The sequence below is a fragment of the Silene latifolia genome, chromosome X (genome assembly GCF_048544455.1).
Source record: "Silene latifolia isolate original U9 population chromosome X, ASM4854445v1, whole genome shotgun sequence".
Taxonomy (NCBI): Eukaryota; Viridiplantae; Streptophyta; class Magnoliopsida; order Caryophyllales; family Caryophyllaceae; genus Silene; species Silene latifolia.
The window spans coordinates 325,618,632-325,640,770 of NC_133537.1; the positions used below are offsets into that span (position 1 = coordinate 325,618,632).

Genomic DNA, 22,139 nt, shown 5'->3' on the forward strand with positions numbered 1-22,139 from the left:
CTCAGTCCTTTTCTAAAAAGAGTCCGAAGACTCATAAGTTTACATCATTGCTAAGAGGCTGAATTAGGCTTATGGTGAAAGAGTGAACAATTTTTCAAGTAGTTTTTAGTTGTCGCTTTAAGAATTTTTCATAAAAGTTTCATTTGAAGAGTTTCATTTGGTCCATCTATAACTATAGACGGATATATAGACGGATATCCCATCTATATTGAGATGCTTTCTTAAATTTGTGATCTAATGAAAATTTTGTTTCAAATCCAAAAGAAGACAATACATTTGGGCCAAGTGGCTACAAAGACCAAACAATGAATAACAAGCATGTGTCATCCACAAGACTAGTCAGTCACCTATGAGGGCTATTGACATAAACAATCTCCATTCATCTCCACAATTCTATCAACTTCATTCATCTTTGACCTCTTCTTATCATCACAATTCACAAATTTACCATATCCACATAAAATTTGCATAAACTCTACATCAAATTCCAGATAATTCCTCCACTTTGAGAAGAAGAAAAACAATGGCTTCTTTACTAGCGAATCGCATCTCAACAATCTCTCTAAAACCAACCTTTGATCAACAAAAAAACAATCAATTTCAAATATTTAAACCCTCAACAACAATACCCAGATGCTCAAAATTCCCCAAAATTAGAGCAGAAATTGGGTATAAATCAACAACCCTAAATCCTGAACAGGGTAAGTCTCTATCTCCTTCATTAATTCCTGAAAATTCATCAAAAAATGATGTTGACACAATTCAGGAAATCCTCAAAAATGGGTATAAATTCGGATTTAGTGAAAAAATTGATTCTGATACGATCCCGAAAGGTTTATCTGAGGAAACAATTAGGTTAATTTCTTTAAAAAAGGAAGAACCTGATTGGATGCTTGAATTTAGGTTAAATTCATATCATAAATTTCTGAAAATGGTTGAACCAAAATGGTCTGATAATAGATACCCACCTGTTGATTTACAGAATCTTTGTTATTATTCGGCACCCACAAAGAAACCAACTTTGAATAGTTTAGATGAAGCTGATCCTGAATTAATCAAGTATTTTGAAAAATTGGGTGTGCCTTTGAATGAAAGAAACCGTCTCGCGAATGTTAGTAATATTGCTGTTGATGCTGTGCTTGATAGTGTGTCAATTGCTACTACTCATAGAAAAACACTGGAGAAAGTTGGAGTGATTTTTTGCTCGATTTCGGATGCGGTTAAGGAGTATCCTGATTTGGTTAGGAAGTATTTAGGTAAGGTTGTGCCTACTGATGATAATTACTATGCTGCTTTGAACTCGGCCGTGTTTAGTGATGGATCCTTTGTTTATATTCCTAAGGGGACTAAATGTCCGATGCAGATTTCGACTTATTTTAGGATTAATGCTCTTGAAACTGGTCAGTTTGAGAGGACATTGATTGTTGCTGATGAGGGGAGTTTTGTGGAGTATTTGGAAGGGTGTACTGCGCCCTCTTATGATACGAATCAGCTGCACGCTGCTGTGGTTGAGTTGTATGCTGATACTGATGCTCAGATTAAGTATTCGACAGTTCAGAATTGGTATGCTGGCGATGAGGAAGGGGTAGGGGGGATTTACAATTTTGTTACGAAGAGAGGGTTGTGTGCTGGGGAGAGATCAAAGATATCATGGACACAAGTGGAGACGGGTTCAGCTATTACTTGGAAGTACCCGAGTGTTATTTTGGAAGGGGATGACTCGGTGGGGGAGTTTTATTCGGTTGCCTTGACGAATAACTACCAGCAAGCAGATACCGGGACAAAAATGATACATAAGGGTAAGAATACCAAAAGTAGAATCATTTCCAAGGGTATCTCAGCTGGGAATTCAAGGAATGTGTATAGGGGTCTGGTGCAGGTTATGTCGAAAGCAGATAATGCTCGGAATTCCTCACAGTGTGATTCTATGCTTATTGGTGATAAAGCTGCTGCCAATACGTATCCCTATATTCAGGTATTTAGTTCTAACATTCTTGAGTTGGAGTTATCAGTCTTTAATTCCTCGGAGTTCCTTATTAAAAATTTGCTTGTTTGCTTATGCTGCTGATAGCACTACATTACATATGCTGTTTTTGCCAGTTCTTTTTGGTCTTCCTCTCACGGTAGTACTATGTGTTAAAAGGGAAAAATTGTTTGATGTTTTCTGGCATTTTTTCATTCATCTGAAGGCTGGCAATATGCTTTGTTTGACAATCAGTGTGAAAATGCATCTATATTTCTCTCTTTATGGTTCGTGATGCTATGTACATGTTCAGGGAAGAATACTTGTAATTGCATTCACAATATCCGATATTGTTTCCAATACCTGACAATTCGAACCCGAGTAGTCATTATTTTCTCTCAGTCAGTTCAACTCAGCTTAAAACTTATAGTTGCACACTATATGTTCATTATTATCCGATATTGTTTCCAATATCTGTCATATTTTGGAGCATTTTAACTTGGAGACCCTCCCCCCTGGTCATTGGTTTCTGATAACCTTGGAGGAGTAATCTGTAGTCATGATTTTGCTTGAAGAACATGCTTAAACCCTTCATGTTCATATCATGTTTATTCGCTTCAATAGAATTGAAAATCAGGCGCAGCCCTTAAGATCGACTTCCAAAATGAATCGCCACATGTGCGACTATCTCATTTAAGTTTTTGTGTTCTTGTAACATTCAGTCTTGTATGAGAGGTCTCTCATGTGAGACCAACAAAATCTTTACGCGTTCTTTATTAAGATGTCGGGTTATTGGGTGGGGCCGAACTACCAGTTTTCAAGTGAACTAGATGGCTCTTTTCCTTTCTTTTTTTTCTCTTCCATTAACTACTGTCGAATTTCTCTACAGGTTAAGAACCCTAAAGCTCGAATTGAGCATGAAGCCAGTACAAGCAAGATTGGGGAAGACCAGCTCTTCTACTTCCAGCAAAGAGGCATTGATTACGAGAGGGCGATGGCAGCCATGATTTCAGGATTTTGCAGGGATGTCTTCAACGAGCTCCCTGATGAATTTGGCGCTGAGGTGAATCAACTCATGAGCATCAAATTAGAAGGATCAGTTGGTTAATGATGTTATTCTGCATATAACTCAAACGGCAAACAATCAAACCTCACATTCTTGTGAATATTTGTTAGCATACAGTTTCAGAGTTTTGTATGATGCTGGCTTGTTATTAGGTTAGAGTTCCCTCCTGTGTTTCGTATACACTACTGTTGTTGTGTTCACTATATTTACGTAGAAATGGATTCACACGGAGTATTTAGTAATTCACTGCCAATAAACTGAACTACTTTGTATACTATTTTCTTTGATCCTTGATGTATGCATCAAGTCTTTACGTATTGCTTAATGTTGTGATTCTGGAATCAGCTGGTTCGACTGACTCAGTCTTTCCGTATTGCTTCACGCCATAAAGTTTAGTTTTTGTGAGATAATGAATCTCTTCCAATTTGTGCCAACCGGTTTATTCAGCAGTCTTTTTTTTTTTTTTTTTGAGGGGAAAACCCGAAGGTCTCAATCTATTAATAATTGATCAAAAGCAGCAGCAGCTGTCGCAGTCGGTGGTAAACCATCCTCCCACACAACTCTACCAATTGTACGTGGAATACAATGAGCTAACGCATGTGCAACACAGTTATTAACTCGACTAACATGTAACCAACAAACGGAAAGGAAATTAGAACTAAACGACACAATATCATCAATAATAAGTGCGAAAATGCTTCTCCCATCGCTCCGCTTATGGATTGCTTCAATTACTTGTAAACAATCGCTCTCTACTTCCAGCTTTTGGATCCCTCTTCGCGCAGCTTCCTCCAAAGCATCCAACACAGCAACCGCCTCAGCTATATGGGGTTCCCACACTTGATTTCGCGCAATGGACATCCCCCAAAGCACCTCCCCCCTATCTCCACGACACACGGCCCCCGTATCAACCCCCTCACCCTCCTTTATACCCGCGTCAACGTTAATTTTGACGTACCCTTCCCTCGCCACTTTCCACCCTTCGGCCTCCTCGACATTCCCATTACTTCTTCTCCTTCCAGTCGTACCGCCACCATCCCCTACTCCCTCCCTGAGCACGTCACGCACCCTACCTGCTACCACACCCGGTTCCACCGCGACATTGTCAAATATGACTTTGTTTCGGTGCTCCCAAATGGCCCAGCAACCCACCATGAACTTAACGCATTCCTCTCGACACATATCATTCCAACAAGCCTCCACCCACTCTCGTATATCCCCACCCCTTGACTCCGTTACCTCTTCCATCTCCAGCTCCTCCCATACCCAAGCGGCCACCCCACAATCCCTGAAAAGGTGTATACTAGATTCATAGTTAGAATGACAAAAAGGACATAAAGAGTACTCACCTCCTATTCGGGCTGCGATGTTTGCTCGTGTTGCCAAAGCTTCACTACACATTTGCCAGAAGAAGAGTTTCACACGGGGCCAAACCGATACCTTCCAGAGCCGATTCCAGAGCCATTTATCACTAGTCCAGTTCGAACCACCCTCCATATCACCAGCTTCCCCCACGAGCATTTTATAAGCGCTCCGAACCGTATAGATCCCATCCTTTTCTCTGCCCCAGTACCACATGTCCCTCGGCCTATTTGGACTCAACCGAATGTTGCACACTCGTTCCTTCTCAAAAGGAAGGAGATGAAACTCCAACTTCCCCTCATCCCAACCCCTCCCATCCGCGGTCATTAACTCAGCCACCACCAACTCTTCACTCCCTTGCCTACATGGCGAAAGAACACGGCCCGTTTGGGTGCCTGGGATCCAAGCGTGACCCCAAATTTTAGTATCGTTCCCACCACCAATACGTCTTCTCAAGCCAGTCTCAAGAACACTCCGGGCTTCGAAAATACTCCTCCACGTGTAGCTCGGGTTATTACCCAGAGAAGCCGACATGAAATCACTATCGGGGAAGTATTTAGCTTGCATAAGGCGTGACCACAAGCTCGTAGAATTAGTAATCAACCTCCAACCTTGTTTGCCGAGGAGAGCAAGGTTAAACATGCGAAAATCGCGAAAACCCAGACCTCCAATTCCCTTTGGCCGAGCCAATTTGCTCCACGAGACCCAGCAAATCCCCCGCTTATTCTCATCATGACCCCACCAGAACTTCGATACAATCGACCGCAACTCATTACAAAAATTCGCAGGAATTTTAAAAACACTCATCACATAGGTAGGGAGAGAATTGGCAACTGCCTTTATGAGAATCTCCTTACCAGCCCTAGACAAAATTTTCCCGCGCCATCCTTGTAGTTTTTTGCACAGTTTATCACGAATAATATCCGTAATAACTTTTTTGGATCGACCTATCACCGTGGGTAATCCCAAATAGCGAGCCTGTTCCTCCACTTCAGTCACCCCCAGCCGAGCCGCTACTAACCTCCTCCTTCCTCCGTCCACCCCTTTACTAAATGAGACAGTAGTTTTATCCAAACTTACAAGCTGTCCCGAAGCCCCTTCATACTGGCGTAGAATATCGGTAATCACATCCGCCTCTTCCACATTTGCTTTCGCGAAGAAAATACTATCGTCTGCAAAGAGTAAATGAGAGATAGTCGGTGCATGAGGGGCCACCCGAATACCATGAAGAGAGCCATTCACAGCCGCCTTGCGTAACAAATTAGACAAAACTTCCGCACATAGAAGGAACAGATACGGGGATAACTGTAATACTCCGTATTTATGGTCTTGGGGGTACTCTATCGAGTAGCCCTTACTCTGTCGAGTAAGGGTATGTTGCAGAATAAAATAGTTTCTGACCTGTTGGGCACTCGATCGAGTAGCTGGGGCACTCGATCGAGTAGGGGGGTACTCGATCGAGTACCTTGGGTACTCGATCGAGTGTCCGGTTTTACGGGGGAGTTTTCTCGGGTTTTGTTAATTACGCGATTAAGGTATTTAAACCAATTCGTCTTTGTTCTAAATCACTTTTTACAAAACCTAAAACCTGTTTAAGAGAGAAAGCAACTTGTCTTCTTCCTAATCGCGTTCTTGACAATTCCCGGAGTTCAGACGGTCGGTTTGCATCGTAGTTTGTGTCGTTGGATTCCTTGCGTCGAGGGTAAGCTTTTAATGTAATTTATATAATGTTTTGTTAAGATTAGTGAAACCCTAATTTAGGAATTGGGGGTTTTTATGAATAGTAATTGAATAGTAGTATCTATGTGTTGTATGGTAGGAGGAGAGTTCATAGAAGAGGCGTTTTGAGACAGCTGTAGATACCGTCTGCGTGTTGTGCTTTCCAGGTAGGATTTCCTACTCAGTATTAGTCCCATAATGGGATATTGGTGATGTGCTGTAGTTAGTTGATTGATATGATAATTGTAATTGTAATTGTGATTGTGATTGTGGTTGTGTTTGTGATGGTACTCGAGATGCGTTCTCGGCTGAGTGGGGTCACTTGCGGGAGTGATCTCACGCCCTAGTTTCGCCCTTCGTGGAACCCGCCACGAAAGGGGATGTGCACATTAATGGACAGGGTTATCGCTCGTACGATGAGCGGGGCTTAGGTGGGAACGGCTGCGGTCCCCCATCGGTGGTGGGTCCAGTGGACGATCGGTATTGAGATGATGGGAGTTGGTGGTGTGTGTGTGTGTGTGTGTGTGTGTGTGTGACGGTTCAAATTGTCTGTTTGTCTTATTATTGTTATCTATATTGATTGTGTGATTAATCGACCCGTTTAAATGTTTTAAAAGCGTGGTGATCCATTCGGGGGTGGTGAGCGGTTGTTGAGCGGTATTGAGATGAGTACTTTGGGATAGCCTGGGATGCCACGACATGATGATAGGAGTCTTCCGCTGTAGCCTTAGTTTATTCTACATTTCAGTTAGAACAGTCATTTGAGAATCTTGTATCGTACTTTGGTTTGGTTTTGAGGATTGTACTTATTCATTAAATTACTTATAATAAATGTTGTTTCTGTTTTGTCTATTTGATTATCATGCCTCGGGCAACCGAGATGGTGATGTCTTCATACCTGAGTGGTCCTGGTAAGGCACTCGGAGTATGGGGGTGTTACAAATGGTATCGAGCGACGATCCCGAAACCGTAACCAATGAACTTAATGAACATAGGGAGTCAATTAAAATGAACCCGGGGTAAAAGTTGTAGGAGCTAGTGCAAAGGCTTGGGAGACGTCCTAAAGCCGCAAGGGGTCGCCCTACAACTTTGAACCGGTCACATGGGAAAGTGTTTGTCGAGTCGTATGTGTGTTTGGTTAACTGGTTTATGAATGTGATGGAATGTGTTAATTGTTGGATGTTGAAGTAGAAAGTTGAGCATGTGAAAGAAAATGGTGATATGAGGAAACTTGTTGATGAGATATATAGAACTGTGGTTGGAATGAGAAACATGATGGATGATTCATAATGTGACATAATAATAACATGCGAATAGAAATGTTGTGTTGTATACGTATATTTTGTCTGCATAGAGTTGTATGATAAGTTTATGTACTTGTCCACGATTGTTCATGGGTATATGTTGTAAGAAGTGTGTAGCTGTAATTGATGAATTAGTTGGAAGAGATTAAGTAAGTAATTGCATAAGAATATGAAATTCATGGGTGGAGCATGTTTATGTGGGTAAATCGTGATTGACAAGTTATATAACCTATGTGCATGATGAATGTTGTTGCTTGATTTTTGAAAATAGTAACGTATGATTACGAATACTGGTTTTATGAGTTTTGGACTGGTTTTGTTTGCTTGGTTGTTGTTTAAGTCGTTTGGGAAGTAAAAATCAATAGTTGTGTTTCTCGTTTATAAAGAGGTTGTCTTTAAACTGTTATAACTTGAGATGCATAAATGATTTTGATGTGATTCCAATTGGAGATGATAGCTTGTCCTTTTACGATTCTAACGATAGGTCACACGCCCAAATTGACCAAGTAATGAGTGAGTTATGACTGTTTTACGAAAACTGGACAGTGCTGAGAATTAGGGTACTCGATCGAGTATCCTTGGTACTCGATCGAGTAAGGGGGCACTCGATCGAGTACCTCAGTTACTCGATCGAGTAGCCCTGGTGATTTGTTTACGTGCTTCTGATCTTCACCTACTCGACCGAGTAAGTCACTTACTCGATCGAGTGAGTGGCGTACTCGATCTAGTGGCCCCTGTTTTGGGTCATATGCTTATCTTTTGACTTCGTTGCATATTATGTTTAATTCAAAGTTATTATTTTGCCTCTTTATGCATTGTTTTACATGTATGTTGGTCTTGACGCGTAAGTTACCCAATCTTGTGGTGTAGTGAGTGGCACCTGTGGTGAGTATGAGTTCGGTGAGAGGACATGAGTTATACGTGGTTGTAATAGATAGTGGAAAAAGAAAAGGAAGGTTGTTATGGCTTAATTGAGACATAGAGCATGTTTTCTGAGATGAAATGGGATGAGTGATATGTTTGTATGTTGAGTAACGTAAAAGTAAGTGAATGTGGGCAAAGTATGATGTGAGTCTAAGGAACGTGAGAATAAAAAGATTGGAAGTAAGGATGTGGATAGTGGCAGCTTGAGATGTGTAAAGAATTATGGAGGGAGATGGTTAGGAATCGTGTGAGTCAAGATTATATGTACTGAAAGTTCGTTTTAAAGAGGTTGAGAAGAGCGGTATATAGTGAACTTTATGGAGACATGTTGCGAGCTCGGTTTGTAGACAGTGAGTGAGTTTGGAAGATTTGGTTTATTAAGAGATGAAACTAATGTGTGATTTCCTTGGGCAATTAACGGTATAAAAAGAGAATTTTGATTTCTAGAGATGTAAAAAGGGAGATGCAATTGTTTAAACAGTGAACGTGGATTTTATGGATAGATTAGTGGCAAGTGTGAGTGATAGCATAATAAGAGAATATTTGTGGTAAGAAAGAGTGAGATGATATCGATATGAAATAATTAGATGTGAGTTTTGGAGCAGTGAGAACGTAACTGGATTTCTAAAGAGTTAGCTAGAAGGAATAAGGAGTTGAACTATTAATTGGTATTATTGAGTGTAAAGAGAAAAGAAGGATAAAAGTAAGCTGAGGAAAATATTCACCGGAGTCATGTGATATAAAGGTAAGGAATCATTGAAATGTGTGATAGCGTCACGAGGATGTTAGTTAATGGTTATAGAGGAGTTTTGGGACAACATGATTAGTAATGAGTTTCGAGGAATTAAGGAAAGTAAGAAGTTGGTAGAATATTTGCACGATACGAGATTTTTGGCGGAGAGTTAGATGATGATACAATTAAGGATAGTATTGGGAAGAATGTTGAGGTAATTTTGTTGATGGGTTTGTTGTTCGTTGTTTGGGATGTTAACCAAAGATAGGAAAGAAATCGTGATGTTTAGAGATGAGTGAAAAGGGTTCAATGCCCGGATAGTGGTAGTGTTATGGTTTTTGACTAATGGTTAAGAGTGATGGTATGTTAGAAAGATGGTAATTCTAAAGAATTTGATTTTGTAGAGACCGAATTGATAAGTATGGTTGTGAGGAAGTATAAGACATAGTCTTGGGAGGCGGTTTCTCATAGTGAGTGTTAGCTATATGGTTATGTATGGCAGAAGGTGTTGGGCATGCGAATGGAAGAATGTGATGAGGGGCATGCGATTTAAGCTCGGGTGACAGGTAACCTTGGTTGAGTGGTAACTTACGTGATCAGGATTGATTGGTTGGATGTGATTATGGGTCTATGTTATATATAAATGTTTGTGTGAGGTTCTGACCTCACAAGAAGTGGTATGGTGTGATAATTATAAAGTTGTTATATGATTGTTTTGTAAATTATGTTGGGTACGGTATACTAATTGAATGATGTCCAAAAAGGTAATAATTTGATTAATTTGACATGGCTAGTTATAATTTTATGTGTATTAATAACACATGTGTATTCCGTGAAATGGTAGAGATGATGTTCATGAGATGCTTATCTGTTTATCCATATAATATGTTGCGTGGTGAATTAATAAGTGGATTTGAGTAAGTTTTTCTTGTCTGAAAAGTTATGCTGAGTCAGTGTTTATGGGAATTGTATGCAGTTGTGATGTCTATCGGTGTATGTGGTTGTGATGCCTCGGGTGGTGATCCGGGCACGGTACATAGTGTTGTGATGCGGGTATTTTCGCACTACGGTGTGGCTGTTGGTGGCGGTGTTGTGATGCCGTCACCGGTTGTGGTGGAGTAGGCGGGATGATTATGATACGAGTTTTCAAAAGTACATACCAGTCATACATAGATTGTTGTTTTGTTTGTTGTTGCCTCCTGTGAGTTTCAGTTTGTACGGATAGACAGTTGTTTTGTTTATTGATGATTTCTTTACCAGGTTAAGTTTGAGAATGAGGGTATAGTATGATATGAAAGAGAATTGTACATGTTTTCGTTGTTATCATGGTATAGTGATGTTCTATTGATGGGACACGGTTGTGAGAGGTTGTTACAGTAATTTTGATCCTGTTCTAGTTAAGGTTTCAGTAGACATGGTAATGGCAAGTGAGTCGTAGAACATGTGTGGTAATGACCCGAAAGATGCAAGTGGTTCATAATCTTTTGTTGAGACAGTGAGTGTAGGGTATTGGGAATTAGTGTCATGTTAAGTTGTGTATGAGTTTTGCGGTAATGGAAGAAAGAACTGTGGGTTAATATCCGTATACTACCCCTTAAATTGCAGGACTATAACGTAAAATTTACATGCAATTTATAGTCATAAAACGATAAAAACAATAGAAACGATAAGTGTATAGAAATCAACCTCGGGTCCTTTTAATTGCGGCGTAAAGATCAGAAATCTAAGCAGATTCCCTCCTAATCGTTGCACCCAAGACTTTGTCCGAGATATGCCCTTGTGCTAGAACAGTGTTCTCCGATTGCCTTGCAATATAGGGAGAACTGATGTGTGTTTTGTCGAGATGAGAGATCTCAGTTTCAGAGAGAAAAATTAATCTCTGAAACCCTAATTCTTTCACTAATGATGATTATTTTAAACTCAAGGAGAAGGCTCTCCTTTTGTTCTCCTAGTTCGGCCAAGCCGAGTCCATGGGGAGGAAATGGGCTTTTCCATTTCCTCTTCTATTTGACTCGTAGTCCGAACCCAAATGGCTAAATGTATATGACGCGGTCGATTATAAATGTTATCGGTTATCGGAAATTAAGGCATCGCTAATAATTCGGGTTAGCTGAATTATTAATACGTGTCCGACAAAACAGTATTGTATAATTATTTTTAATATACATTTAATTAAATATAAATCACGTATATTTAATTTTACGAATTAACTGGTTAATTCGCCTTAGCCCATGATATTTAATCCGTATTAAATATAATATCTCAACATCACATATTTGACTAATTACTTAGTCAAATTACTCGGACTAATCGGTTAGTCAATATTTGGCATCTACATGACAAGTATTTTCATACCGTCACATCTCTCGAACGTATCCTATAGGTGTGACTTTTAGGGACCAGATGATCACCGCCATCAGTATGACAATAACGTCAAACTTATCTAGCAAGCCAACCGTTATTGATAAACGTGGATCAATTGATAATAATACCAAAGTATGCCCTTTGATCCTTTTAGAGGTTTATGAGTCCTTGCACTAACCGTTAAGGACACCAACCCCAACAAGCTCCCACTTGTCCGTACAAGTGTATGTGCAATGACGTTATCCGCACTAACTGGAGGACACAAGCTCCAACAAACTCCCACTTGTCCGAACAAGTGTAGGTGCGATAACCGATTCTCATATTCATTTAAAATTTCTCCCACTCAATGTAAAACAATTTGCAGATCCGGATCCACAAAGGTCGTATTTTACAATCGATCCGTATCTAGAGTGGTTTCCGACTAGAAAGTAACTTAACCGATAAAACGAATCCGTATCCGAGCATGGCCATGCATTTCGATTCTGACTCCTCGAGTGGCCCTGAGAAATATCGAGTACCCGATAAAGGCTGAATATTTCCTTCAACTCGACTCCTTCCGATCTAAGCACAGCATGAAATGACCCAGAAAAAATCTACTTGGCCCCCTGTTACGGATGACCGTGAGAAAGAAACCAAAGTCACCCAAAATCTGCCGTAGTCTCAAGAGACAGTCGATAGTCAAAGAATCGACTCTTAGGATCACCATGGAAGTCCTATCCACGACCGGGCAGCGAATGTTATAAAACATTTAGGACTCCACGTCGATGTCACAATTGTGTCCTACGAAATATCCGTATAAATCGCCTCTGTGATTGGTCAGTCAACCTGTTGACTTATGGCTCGTTGAACCCACCATCAACCAACGTCACAGAATAATTGCGAGTTATCGGTCCGCTCATGTGGGCAATTAAGGACTAACAAGATATGATGTTTGTTCGGTTCACTTTGTGGTGTTCAAAATTGTCGTACAATTCCACATGAAAAACAAAATATATATATAAAATATCAAAACGATGATGTCGTATAGAGTACAAAGGAGAATGAATCTGATCCATAAAAGAGTACTACAACTCAGGAACACGTTTGATTCCCATGGAATTTACGTGCCCTTCATGCTTATCTTGTCGTAATGCTTTAGTGAGAGGATCTGCTATGTTATCATCTGTAGCAATCTTTTCTATCACTACTATCTTTTGCTCCACGTAATCCCGGATTAGATGAGCTTTCCGTTGTACATGTCTAGATTTGTTACTAGACTTTGGCTCCTTAGCTTGGAAGATGGCACCACTATTGTCGCAATAGATGGTGATCGGGTCATTCGAACTAGGCACTACAGATAGTCCATGTAAGAATTGACGCATCCATATCGCTTCCTTTGTTGCTTCAGACGCGGCATAGTACTCGGACTCAGTCGTAGAATCAGAATAACAGTGATTTGTTTCGAACTCTTCCGTGACTGATCATAGCGCCATTAAGAGTAAAAACGAATCCAGACCGAGATTTCGAGTCATCTCGATCCGTTTGGAAGCTAGCATCTGCAGAATCGGTTGCGCATAGCTTTTGAGAGCCTCCATAAGTCAATACCCAATCTTTAGTCCTCCGGAGGTACTTAAGAATGTTCTTTGACCAACCAATGTGGTTCACCTGGTTCTTTGTTGGAATCGACTTGTCATACTCAATGCATATGCCACGTCCGGACGTGTGCATATCATGGCATACATGATTGATCCTATTGCCGAAGCATAAGGAATCCGTGTCATGCGCTCTTTCTCTTCCGGTGTCTCTGGTGCCTGAGACTTGCTCAAATGCACCCCTGGGGACATGGGAAGGAACCCCTTCTTGGAGTTAGTCATGCTGAATCTCTCAAGGACTTTGTCTATGTAAGACTCCTGACTGAGAGATAACATCCGTCGTGATCTATCTCGATAGATACGGATGCCTAGGATTCTCTGTGCCTCTCCCAGATCTTTCATCTGGAAATGGTTCTTCAACCATACTTTCACCGAAGTTAAGAGAGGTATGTCATTCCCAATCAGGAGTATGTCGTCAACATACAATATTAGGAAGACAATCTTGCTCCCACTCGACTTGATATATAGACATGGTTCCTCGACAGATCGAGTGAATCCATTGTCTTTTATCACTTGGTCGAAGCGATGATTCCAACTCCTTGATGCTTGCTTAAGTCCATAAATGGAACGCTTAAGCTTGCACACTTTCTTAGGATGTACTGGATCGATGAAACCTTCGGGTTGTACCATGTACAACTCTTCCTCCAAAAAGCCGTTTAAGAAGGCGGTTTTCACATCCATTTGCCAAATTTCATAGTCATGAAAAGCGGCGATCGCTAAGATAATCCGAATGGAACGCAGCATAACTACGGGTGCAAAAATCTCATCGTAGTGCAAACCTGGCACTTGGGTGAAACCTTTAGCAACTAGTCGTGCTTTGTAGATATCTTGTTGACCTTCCACAGAATGCTTTATCTTGTAAAGCCATTTGCATTGAAGGGGACGAACCTTAGCGGGTAAGTCAACAAGATCCCACACGTTGTTCTCATACATGGAGTCCATCTCGGATTGCATGGCCTCAAGCCATAGCTTTGAGTCGAACTGGTCATGGCACCTTTATATGTTGCGGGTTCACTACTCGTTAAGAGTAGAACGTCATCTATGTCATGTTCCTCGACCATACCGATGTATCCGTGGGAGGAATAGAGACTCTTCCCGACCTCCTAGGTTCCTCGGGAATATTCACGCATAGCGGGATTGAAGGAATTGATTCCTCCAATGGTTGCTCGGTGTTTGGTTCTGGAATCTCCGACAGGTCGAAGGTTCTATCACTCTTTGCATTCTCGAGAAATTCCTTCTCTAAGAATGTCGCACTAGCCGCAACAAAAACACGTTGTTCGGTTGGCGAGTAGAAGTAATGACCACGTGTTCCTTTAGGATAACCTATAAAGTATGTCTTGACCGATCGCGGGCCGAGCTTATCTTCGTGTCTCCACTTGACATAAGCCTCGCAGCCCCAAACCCGTATAAAGGACAAGTTAGGGACCGTTCCCTTCCATAGTTCATATGGAGTCTTGTCATGAGCTTTAGACGGACTTCGGTTAAGTATTAGAGCGGCTGACATAAGAGCATAACCCCACAATGAATCAGGTAAAACCGTGTGACTCATCATGGATCGAACCATATCAAGTAGTGTTCGATTTCTCCGTTCGGACACACCATTCAACCGAGGTGTTCCGGTGGAGTTAATCGTAGGGCAATCCCACGGTCCTTGGTGTTGATCAAACTCGTGAGAAAGATACTCGCCACCACGATCCGAACGCAGTGTTATTATCTTTCTACCCAACAGGTTCTGTACCCTATTTTGGTATTCCTTGAATTTCTCAAAGGATTCACTTTTGTGCTTCATTAAGTAGACATAGCCATATCTACTCAAATCGTCCGTGAAAGTGATGAAATATCTATAGCCTTCTCGTGCGGTGATTGACATAGGACCACATACATCCGTGTGTATGAGCCCTAATAGGTCAGCAGCGCGCATTCCAACACCTTTGAAGGAAATCCGAGTCATCTTACCGATGAGACATGATTCACACGTGCCAAATGATTGAAAATCAAAGGCCGAGATAGCTCCATGTTTGATGAGCTGTTTTACGCGTTTCTCATTAATGTGTCCCATACGGCAGTGCCATAGATACGTTTGATCTTTGTCACCAACCTTTAACTTTTTATTCATTATGTGTAATATTTCATTGGTCTGATCTAAAACATAAATTCCATTCATGGAAACTGCCTTGCCGTAAATCATATCGTGTAATGAGAAAATGCAAGCATTGTTTTCTATTACAAATGAAAAACCAAGTTTATCAAGCGCAGAAACAGAAATAATGTTTTTAGAGAGACTGGGTACATAATAGCAATCATATAATGATAACTCAAATCCGCTTAGGAAGTGGATCACATATGTCCCTTTGGAGATGGCAGCTACTCTTGCTCCATTCCCAACACGCAGGTCCACCTCACCCTTTACGAGGGGTTCGATGTTTCGGAGCCCCTGCACATGATTACACAGATGAGAACCACAACCAGTATCAAGTACCCAAGTTCCGTAACTTGCGTGGTTAATCTCAATCATATGAATAAAAGTAGAAGAGAGAGAAGACATACCAACAGGTTTAACACGACCTGCCTTTAAGTCCTCATGATAAACAGGACATGTGCGTCTCCAATGCCCAGTCTTGTGGCAATGATGGCATTCCATGTTATCACTCTTGCTCTTTGTCATGCTCGATGAGTTACTCGACTCACCAGGACCACTCTTCCCGAACCCGACTTCTTGAACTTCGCCTTACCATTGTTAGGTTTTTGCCGGAGCTTTGCCCTTACCTTTCCCTTTGTTTGACACAACGAGAACATCCTGTTTCGAACTCCCACTACACTTCATGTCCTTCTCGGTCTGTACGAGGAGGGAGTGCAGTTCATGGGGAGTTTTCTTCAAATCATTCATATAGTAATTCGCTCTGAATTGCGAATAACCATCGTGGAGTGAATGAAGAATACGGTCGATAACAATATTCTCGCCGATGTTACGATTAAAGGTCTCCGGTTTCTCGACATTCTCAATCATCTTTGAGAATGTGTGGGCTAACGGTTGGCCCTTTCGAGTCTCGCATCAAAGAAGCGAGTGGTATGCTCATAGGTCACGATTCTCGGTGCTTTCGAGAATTCCTTTGTGAGCGTGGTGAAAATCTTGTTTGCACCTTGGGCTATGAAGCGTTTCTGCAAATTGGGTTCCATTGCAAAAATGAGCACGTTTTTAATCGCACCCGCTTCCATGACGAAATCGTTATAAGTAGCGATCTCGTTAGCTCGGCCGTGGGAACCGGGTGTGGCGGCATGGGCTCAAGTAGATATTTGAGCTTTTCGTCGCCAGCGGCGGCAAAGATTCCGTAATGCCGCCTCCCATCCGCGAAGTTGGATCCATCATTCTTGATCGAGTAGACTGATTCATCTGATTCATGAAGATCCTAAGCCAGGACTCACGGTCCAATGTGGCACTTGGCATTGGGTTATCACTTGAACCAGCCATTTGATGTTTAGCAGTTTAAAACGTGATCTACACTGAAAAAGAAAGAAAAACAAAACGAAATAAGCAACTCATCGAGGTGATTTAAGTCTATTTTAAAATTCATTTTAAACATGTAGACTCTCGCACTTGCATAATTGATCTCCCTCAAGAATGATACAAGTGATCCCAAGACTCAATTTCAGTAAATTGATAAGCCAACTGTTTAGCTAATTCTTCTGGAAGAACTCTTGGTCGATAGATTTCCGTAAATCCTATCTATAGTCCACCATGATCACAGGATCGTACGAGTGACCATAGTGTTGAGATAAAATAGGTCAATCGGTTCCAACTTACCCGACGTAGAAGGGGTCATAGTATGCCTACCGACGAAGAAGGGACTCATTGGAGTTTGACCTATAAAGACCGTTCTCAATTTTTGTTTATACGAGGAAGATCCCATCAACTAAATTATAATTCATTTTTAAGTGAACGAATAACTAGCGTCTGTCGTGAATGAATTAATTTAGATGATGGCTTAAAACGTGTGACATGAGAATGTCAATGAAAACTAACTCGTGACCTCTATATGTGTCAGTTTTCATGCAATAAATTAGGTGGTTTGGTTTTTAGGCGGAATATGATGCATATTATCGTTGCGAAAAATAAATAAATGAACGCAAAAACGTAAATAAAAATGTCCTAGTGTGGCCTATCCTAGTAAAAGAACATAATACAACTTTGGAATCCACCGTTGGACCCGAAAAGCTTGTCTTGATGTTCCATCTTGATCCAAGTAGCGGGAGTGAGCATCCGGTCTCCATCTTTGGTCTTCTCAAAAATTACAATTAAAATTACAAATATAAACCTATTTACATTCTAATTAAAACTGTAATTACAAGTGAAAAATCCAAAACGGAGATACGAGATCTCAAAATACAACCAAGACCGTGTTCCATCATTACGGTAACACGTTCTACTAAGGCCACACTAAGTTACAATCGCTTGTAAAATTAAATACGTAATTAAAAGGCATTCACGGCATTCAACAAGACGATAAATAAAAATGCATCAACTAAAACAAATTCATTCGTGACATAATTCTGTAATTATGTTAAATTTATCCAAACCACCTTTTAATGATTAAAATTCGTGTGATAAAACCGCTTCTATCATTTAATTTTAATCTATTATAATCCGTCATTTTAAAGACACTTTAAAACAACTATATGGTACGTGAGTGAACCGATTCACTATTAAGCGAGTGTACTATATCCGGATAAAGTACATATTAAAGCCAAAGGAAAATTTAAATCAAAAGAAACAAATTTTCAAAGTCGCTAAAGACGAAATCCCTCGATCCAGGGACATAAGTGCTCGATCGAGGGACAGGGGAGCTCGATTGATCGAACCGCAAGTTGATCGAGAGGAATGCTAATCGGGAGGTGCTCGATCGACTAAACGGTGGTCGATCGAGTACCTATATCAAGAACACTACTCGATCGAGTACGAGGACAACTCGATCGAGCAAACAGGTTTAGAAAGGGGGTCGATCGAGTACAACAGGGGACTCGATCGAGAAAAGGTTTTTGACACAGGTCGATCGAGTACATCGGGGACTCGATCGAACAAAAACAAGCAGAAAAAACACTCGATCGATTGAAACTTTATTCGATCAAGTACAAAAATTTCTGAAAAATCCCAAACCCTCGTGAAAACGATTTGAGACAAAATCAATTGCAAATATGATCAAAAACGCATTAAAACAAATTTGACAATTGACAAAAACTTGACATGTTGCTATAATCTCTGTATAAAATAACAACATGTAAAAACAACATGAAATTTGAAGCAAAACAGCCGTGTAAAACATGACACGGTTTGGTTTTCGAGACAAAACAACAACAAGAGCAACCGTGTAAACAAGACACGGTTCCCAAAGCAACCAAAAACGCAGCAAATTAAAAAAAATTTCTGCCGAGTTAAAAGGATGGCTGCCGAGACAAAATTTTTAACCAAAATACATCGTTTCAAAAATCGTTTTATGAAAAACACATATAAAATTCACGTGGCCTCGCTCTGATACCACTTGTGGGTTAATATCCGTATACTACCCCTTAAATTGCAGGACTATAACGTAAAATTTACATGCAATTTATAGTCATAAAACGATAAAAACAATAGAAACGATAAGTGTATAGAAATCAACCTCGGGTCCTTTTAATTGCGGCGTAAAGATCAGAAATCTAAGCAGATTCCCTCCTAATCGTTGCACCCAAGACTTTGTCCGAGATATGCCCTTGTGCTAGAACAGTGTTCTCCGATTGCCTTGCAATATAGGGAGAACTGATGTGTGTTTTGTCGAGATGAGAGATCTCAGTTTCAGAGAGAAAAATTAATCTCTGAAACCCTAATTCTTTCACTAATGATGATTATTTTAAACTCAAGGAGAAGGCTCTCCTTTTGTTCTCCTAGTTCGGCCAAGCCGAGTCCATGGGGAGGAAATGGGCTTTTCCATTTCCTCTTCTATTTGACTCGTAGTCCGAACCCAAATGGCTAAATGTATATGACGTGTCCGATTATAAATCGTTATCGGTTATCGGAAATTAAGGCATCGGCTAATAATTCGGGTTATTTGAATTATTAATACGTGTCCGACAAAAAAAAGTATTGTATAATTATTTTTAATATACATTTAATTAAATATAAATCACGTATATTTAATTTTACGAATTAATCAAGTTAATTCGCCTTAGCCCATGATATTTAATCCGTATTAAATATAATATCTCAACATCACATATTTGACTAATTACTTAGTCAAATTACTCTGACTAATGGTTAGTCAATATTTGGCATCTACATGACAAGTATTTTCATACCGTCACATCTCTCGAACGTATCCTATAGGTGTGACTTTTAGGGACCAGTTGATCACCGCCATCTGTATGACAATAACGTCAAACTTATCTAGCAAGCCAACCGTTATTGATAAACGTGGATCAACTGATAATAATACCAAAGTATGCCCTTTGATCCTTTTAGAGGTTTATTAGTCCTTGCACTAACTGTTAAGGACACCAACCCCAACAAGAACTTGATGATCTAGTGTGCGTGTACATAACGAGTGTGGATCGTGAGTTATGCTTCTGGGAGATAAGTGCCTTACATAGAGAGGTATGTTGTTTTGCAGAAATAATGGAGAGTTAGTATGGTGATTTTGCTACGAGTTTTATGGTATAGGTTAGGTGGTATGCCAAATGAGTTGAGTTATGAGAAATGTTTAAGTAAGAGAGCCTTGGATATATGCATGGTAAGTGTTTGGTTTATAAACGGTTATCTTACACATGTGGTGGTAAAGAGAGTAATGAGATGTATCTAGGATTTAGTATTAGTGAGTTACGAGGACGTAACATTTATCTTAAGAGGAGTAGGATGTGATAAAAGAGATTTTGATGGGTGTGCATATGGTAATATATTTGGAAGAAGAGTGTTGGTGTAGAATAAGATATAGATTTGTATATGTTGTGGTTGATAGTGTTAAAAGGCCACGGACGTGCTTGTAGTAGTTTGATGTTAGGAATGCGAGTTGACAGTTGGATGATGAGATTATGAGTGTGAGTAAACTTCGAGGACGAAGTTCCTTTTAAGGGTGGCAGAATGTAACATCCCGTTTGATGTCTATGAGTGTCTTGATTTTGGACTTGATAGTGGATGATATTATGGAGCTAGCAGCGTTAGAGGATGGTAGTTGGTTATGTATGGAGTTGGTGTCGTGAGAGATATATATATGTGGAGTTGATACGATATCGTGAGCCATGTTGTGGAGATAGGAATAGTTAGTGGAGTTGGTGTTACGAGTTCATGTTTGGGTTGGAGTTTTGTTTCGAGTTCTTAGTTACGTTGTTGTGTCTTGATCGAGTTAGCATGTTTGTTTTTATGTATGGGTTGAACTTCGGGGACGAAGTTCCTTTTAAGGAGGGAAGACTGTAATACTCCGTATTTATGGTCTTGGGGGTACTCTATCGAGTAGCCCTTACTCTGTCGAGTAAGGGTATGTTGCGAGAATAAAATAGTTTCGACTGTTGGGCACTCGATCGAGTAGTGGGGCACTCGATCGAGTAGGTACTCGATCGAGTACCTTGGGTACTCGATCGAGTGTCCGGTTTACGGGGAGTTTTCTCGGGTTTTGTTAATTACGCGATTAAGGTATTTAAACCAATTCGTCTTTGTTCTAAATCACTTTTTACAAAACCTAAAACCTGTTTAAGAGAGAAAGCAACTTGTCTTCTTCCTAATCGCGTTCTTGACAATTCCGGAGTTCGACGGTCGGTTTGCATCGTAGTTTGTGTCGTTGGATTCCTTGCGTCGAGGGTAAGCTTTTAATGTAATTTATATAATGTTTTGTTAAGATTAGTGAAACCCTAATTTAGGAATTGGGGGTTTTATGAATAGTAATTGAATAGTAGTATCTATGTGTTGTATGGTAGGAGGAGAGTTCATAGAAGAGGCGTTTTGAGACATCTGTAGATACCGTCTGCGTGTTGTGCTTTCCAGGTAGGATTTCCTACTCGGTATTAGTCCCATAATGGGATATTGGTGATGTCTTTGTAGTTAGTTGATTGATATGATAATTGTAATTGTAATTGTGATTGTGATTGTGGTTGTGTTTGTGATGGTACTCGAGATGCGTTCTCGGCTGAGTGGGGTCACTTGCGGGAGTGATCTCACGCCCTAGTTTCGCCCTTCGTGGAACCCGCCACGAAAGGGGATGTGCACATTAATGGACGGGGTTATCGCTCGTACGATGAGCGGGGCTTAGGTGGGAACGGCTGCGGTCCCCCATCGCGTGGGCGGGTCCGGTGGACGATCAAGATTGAGATGATGGGAGTTGGTGGTGTGTGTGTGTGTGTGTGTGTGATTCAAATTGTCTGTTTGTCTTATTATTGTTATCTATATTGATTGTGTGATTAGTCTCGACCCGTTTAAATGTTTTAAAACTGTGGTGATCCATTCGGGGATGGTGAGCGGTTGTTGAGCGAGGTATTGAGATGAGTCTTTGGGATAGCTGGGATGCCACGACATGATGATAGGAGTCTTCCGCTGTAGCCTTAGTTTATTCTACATTTCAGTTAGAACAGTCATTTGAGAATCTTGTATCGTACTTTGGTTTGGTTTTGAGGATTGTACTTATTCATTAAATTACTTATAATAAATGTTGTTTCTGTTTTGTCTATTTGATTATCATGCCTCGGGCAACCGAGATGGTGATGTCTTCATACCTGAGTGGTCCTGGTAAGGCACTCGGAGTATGGGGGTGTTACAATAACGGGTCACCTTGACGGAGACCCCTAGCCGGCTGAAATTCCTCCGAGGGCGAGCCATTAATCAAAACCGAGAACGTCACTGTCGAAACGCAAGCCATAACCCGCTGCACCCAAAGAGAATCGAAGCCCATCCGGATAAGAACACGACGCAGGAACCCCCATTCTACCCTATCATATGCCTTCGCCATATCCAATTTGAGTGCCATGTAACCCTCCGTCTGTCTGTTATTCTTCATATGGTGGAAAAGCTCAAAAGCGATCAAAATATTATCAGAAATTAATCGACCCGGCGTAAAAGCGC

The 22,139-nt window shown here is 40.7% G+C and overlaps 1 protein-coding gene across 1 annotated transcript; it reads left to right on the forward strand.

The window, feature by feature from the left end:
* Positions 1-239: 239 nt before the first annotated feature.
* Positions 240-3,354, forward strand: LOC141618262 (iron-sulfur cluster assembly SufBD family protein ABCI8, chloroplastic). The gene is made up of 2 exons (XM_074435365.1): positions 240-1,975; positions 2,853-3,354. Exons 1-2 carry the CDS (start codon positions 524-526, stop codon positions 3,069-3,071), a joined length of 1,671 nt encoding a protein of 556 aa, XP_074291466.1. The 5' UTR covers positions 240-523; the 3' UTR covers positions 3,072-3,354.
* The last annotated feature ends 18,785 nt before the right edge of the window (positions 3,355-22,139 follow it).

Excerpts from the sequence above, each read along its gene's own strand:
- LOC141618262 (XM_074435365.1), top strand. The coding sequence starts at position 524 with ATGGCTTCTTTACTAGCGAATCGCATCTCAACAATCTCTCTAAAACCA. Across the intron at positions 1,976-2,852 it reads ATACGTATCCCTATATTCAG|GTTAAGAACCCTAAAGCTCG; the intron begins GTATTTAGTTCT and ends ATTTCTCTACAG.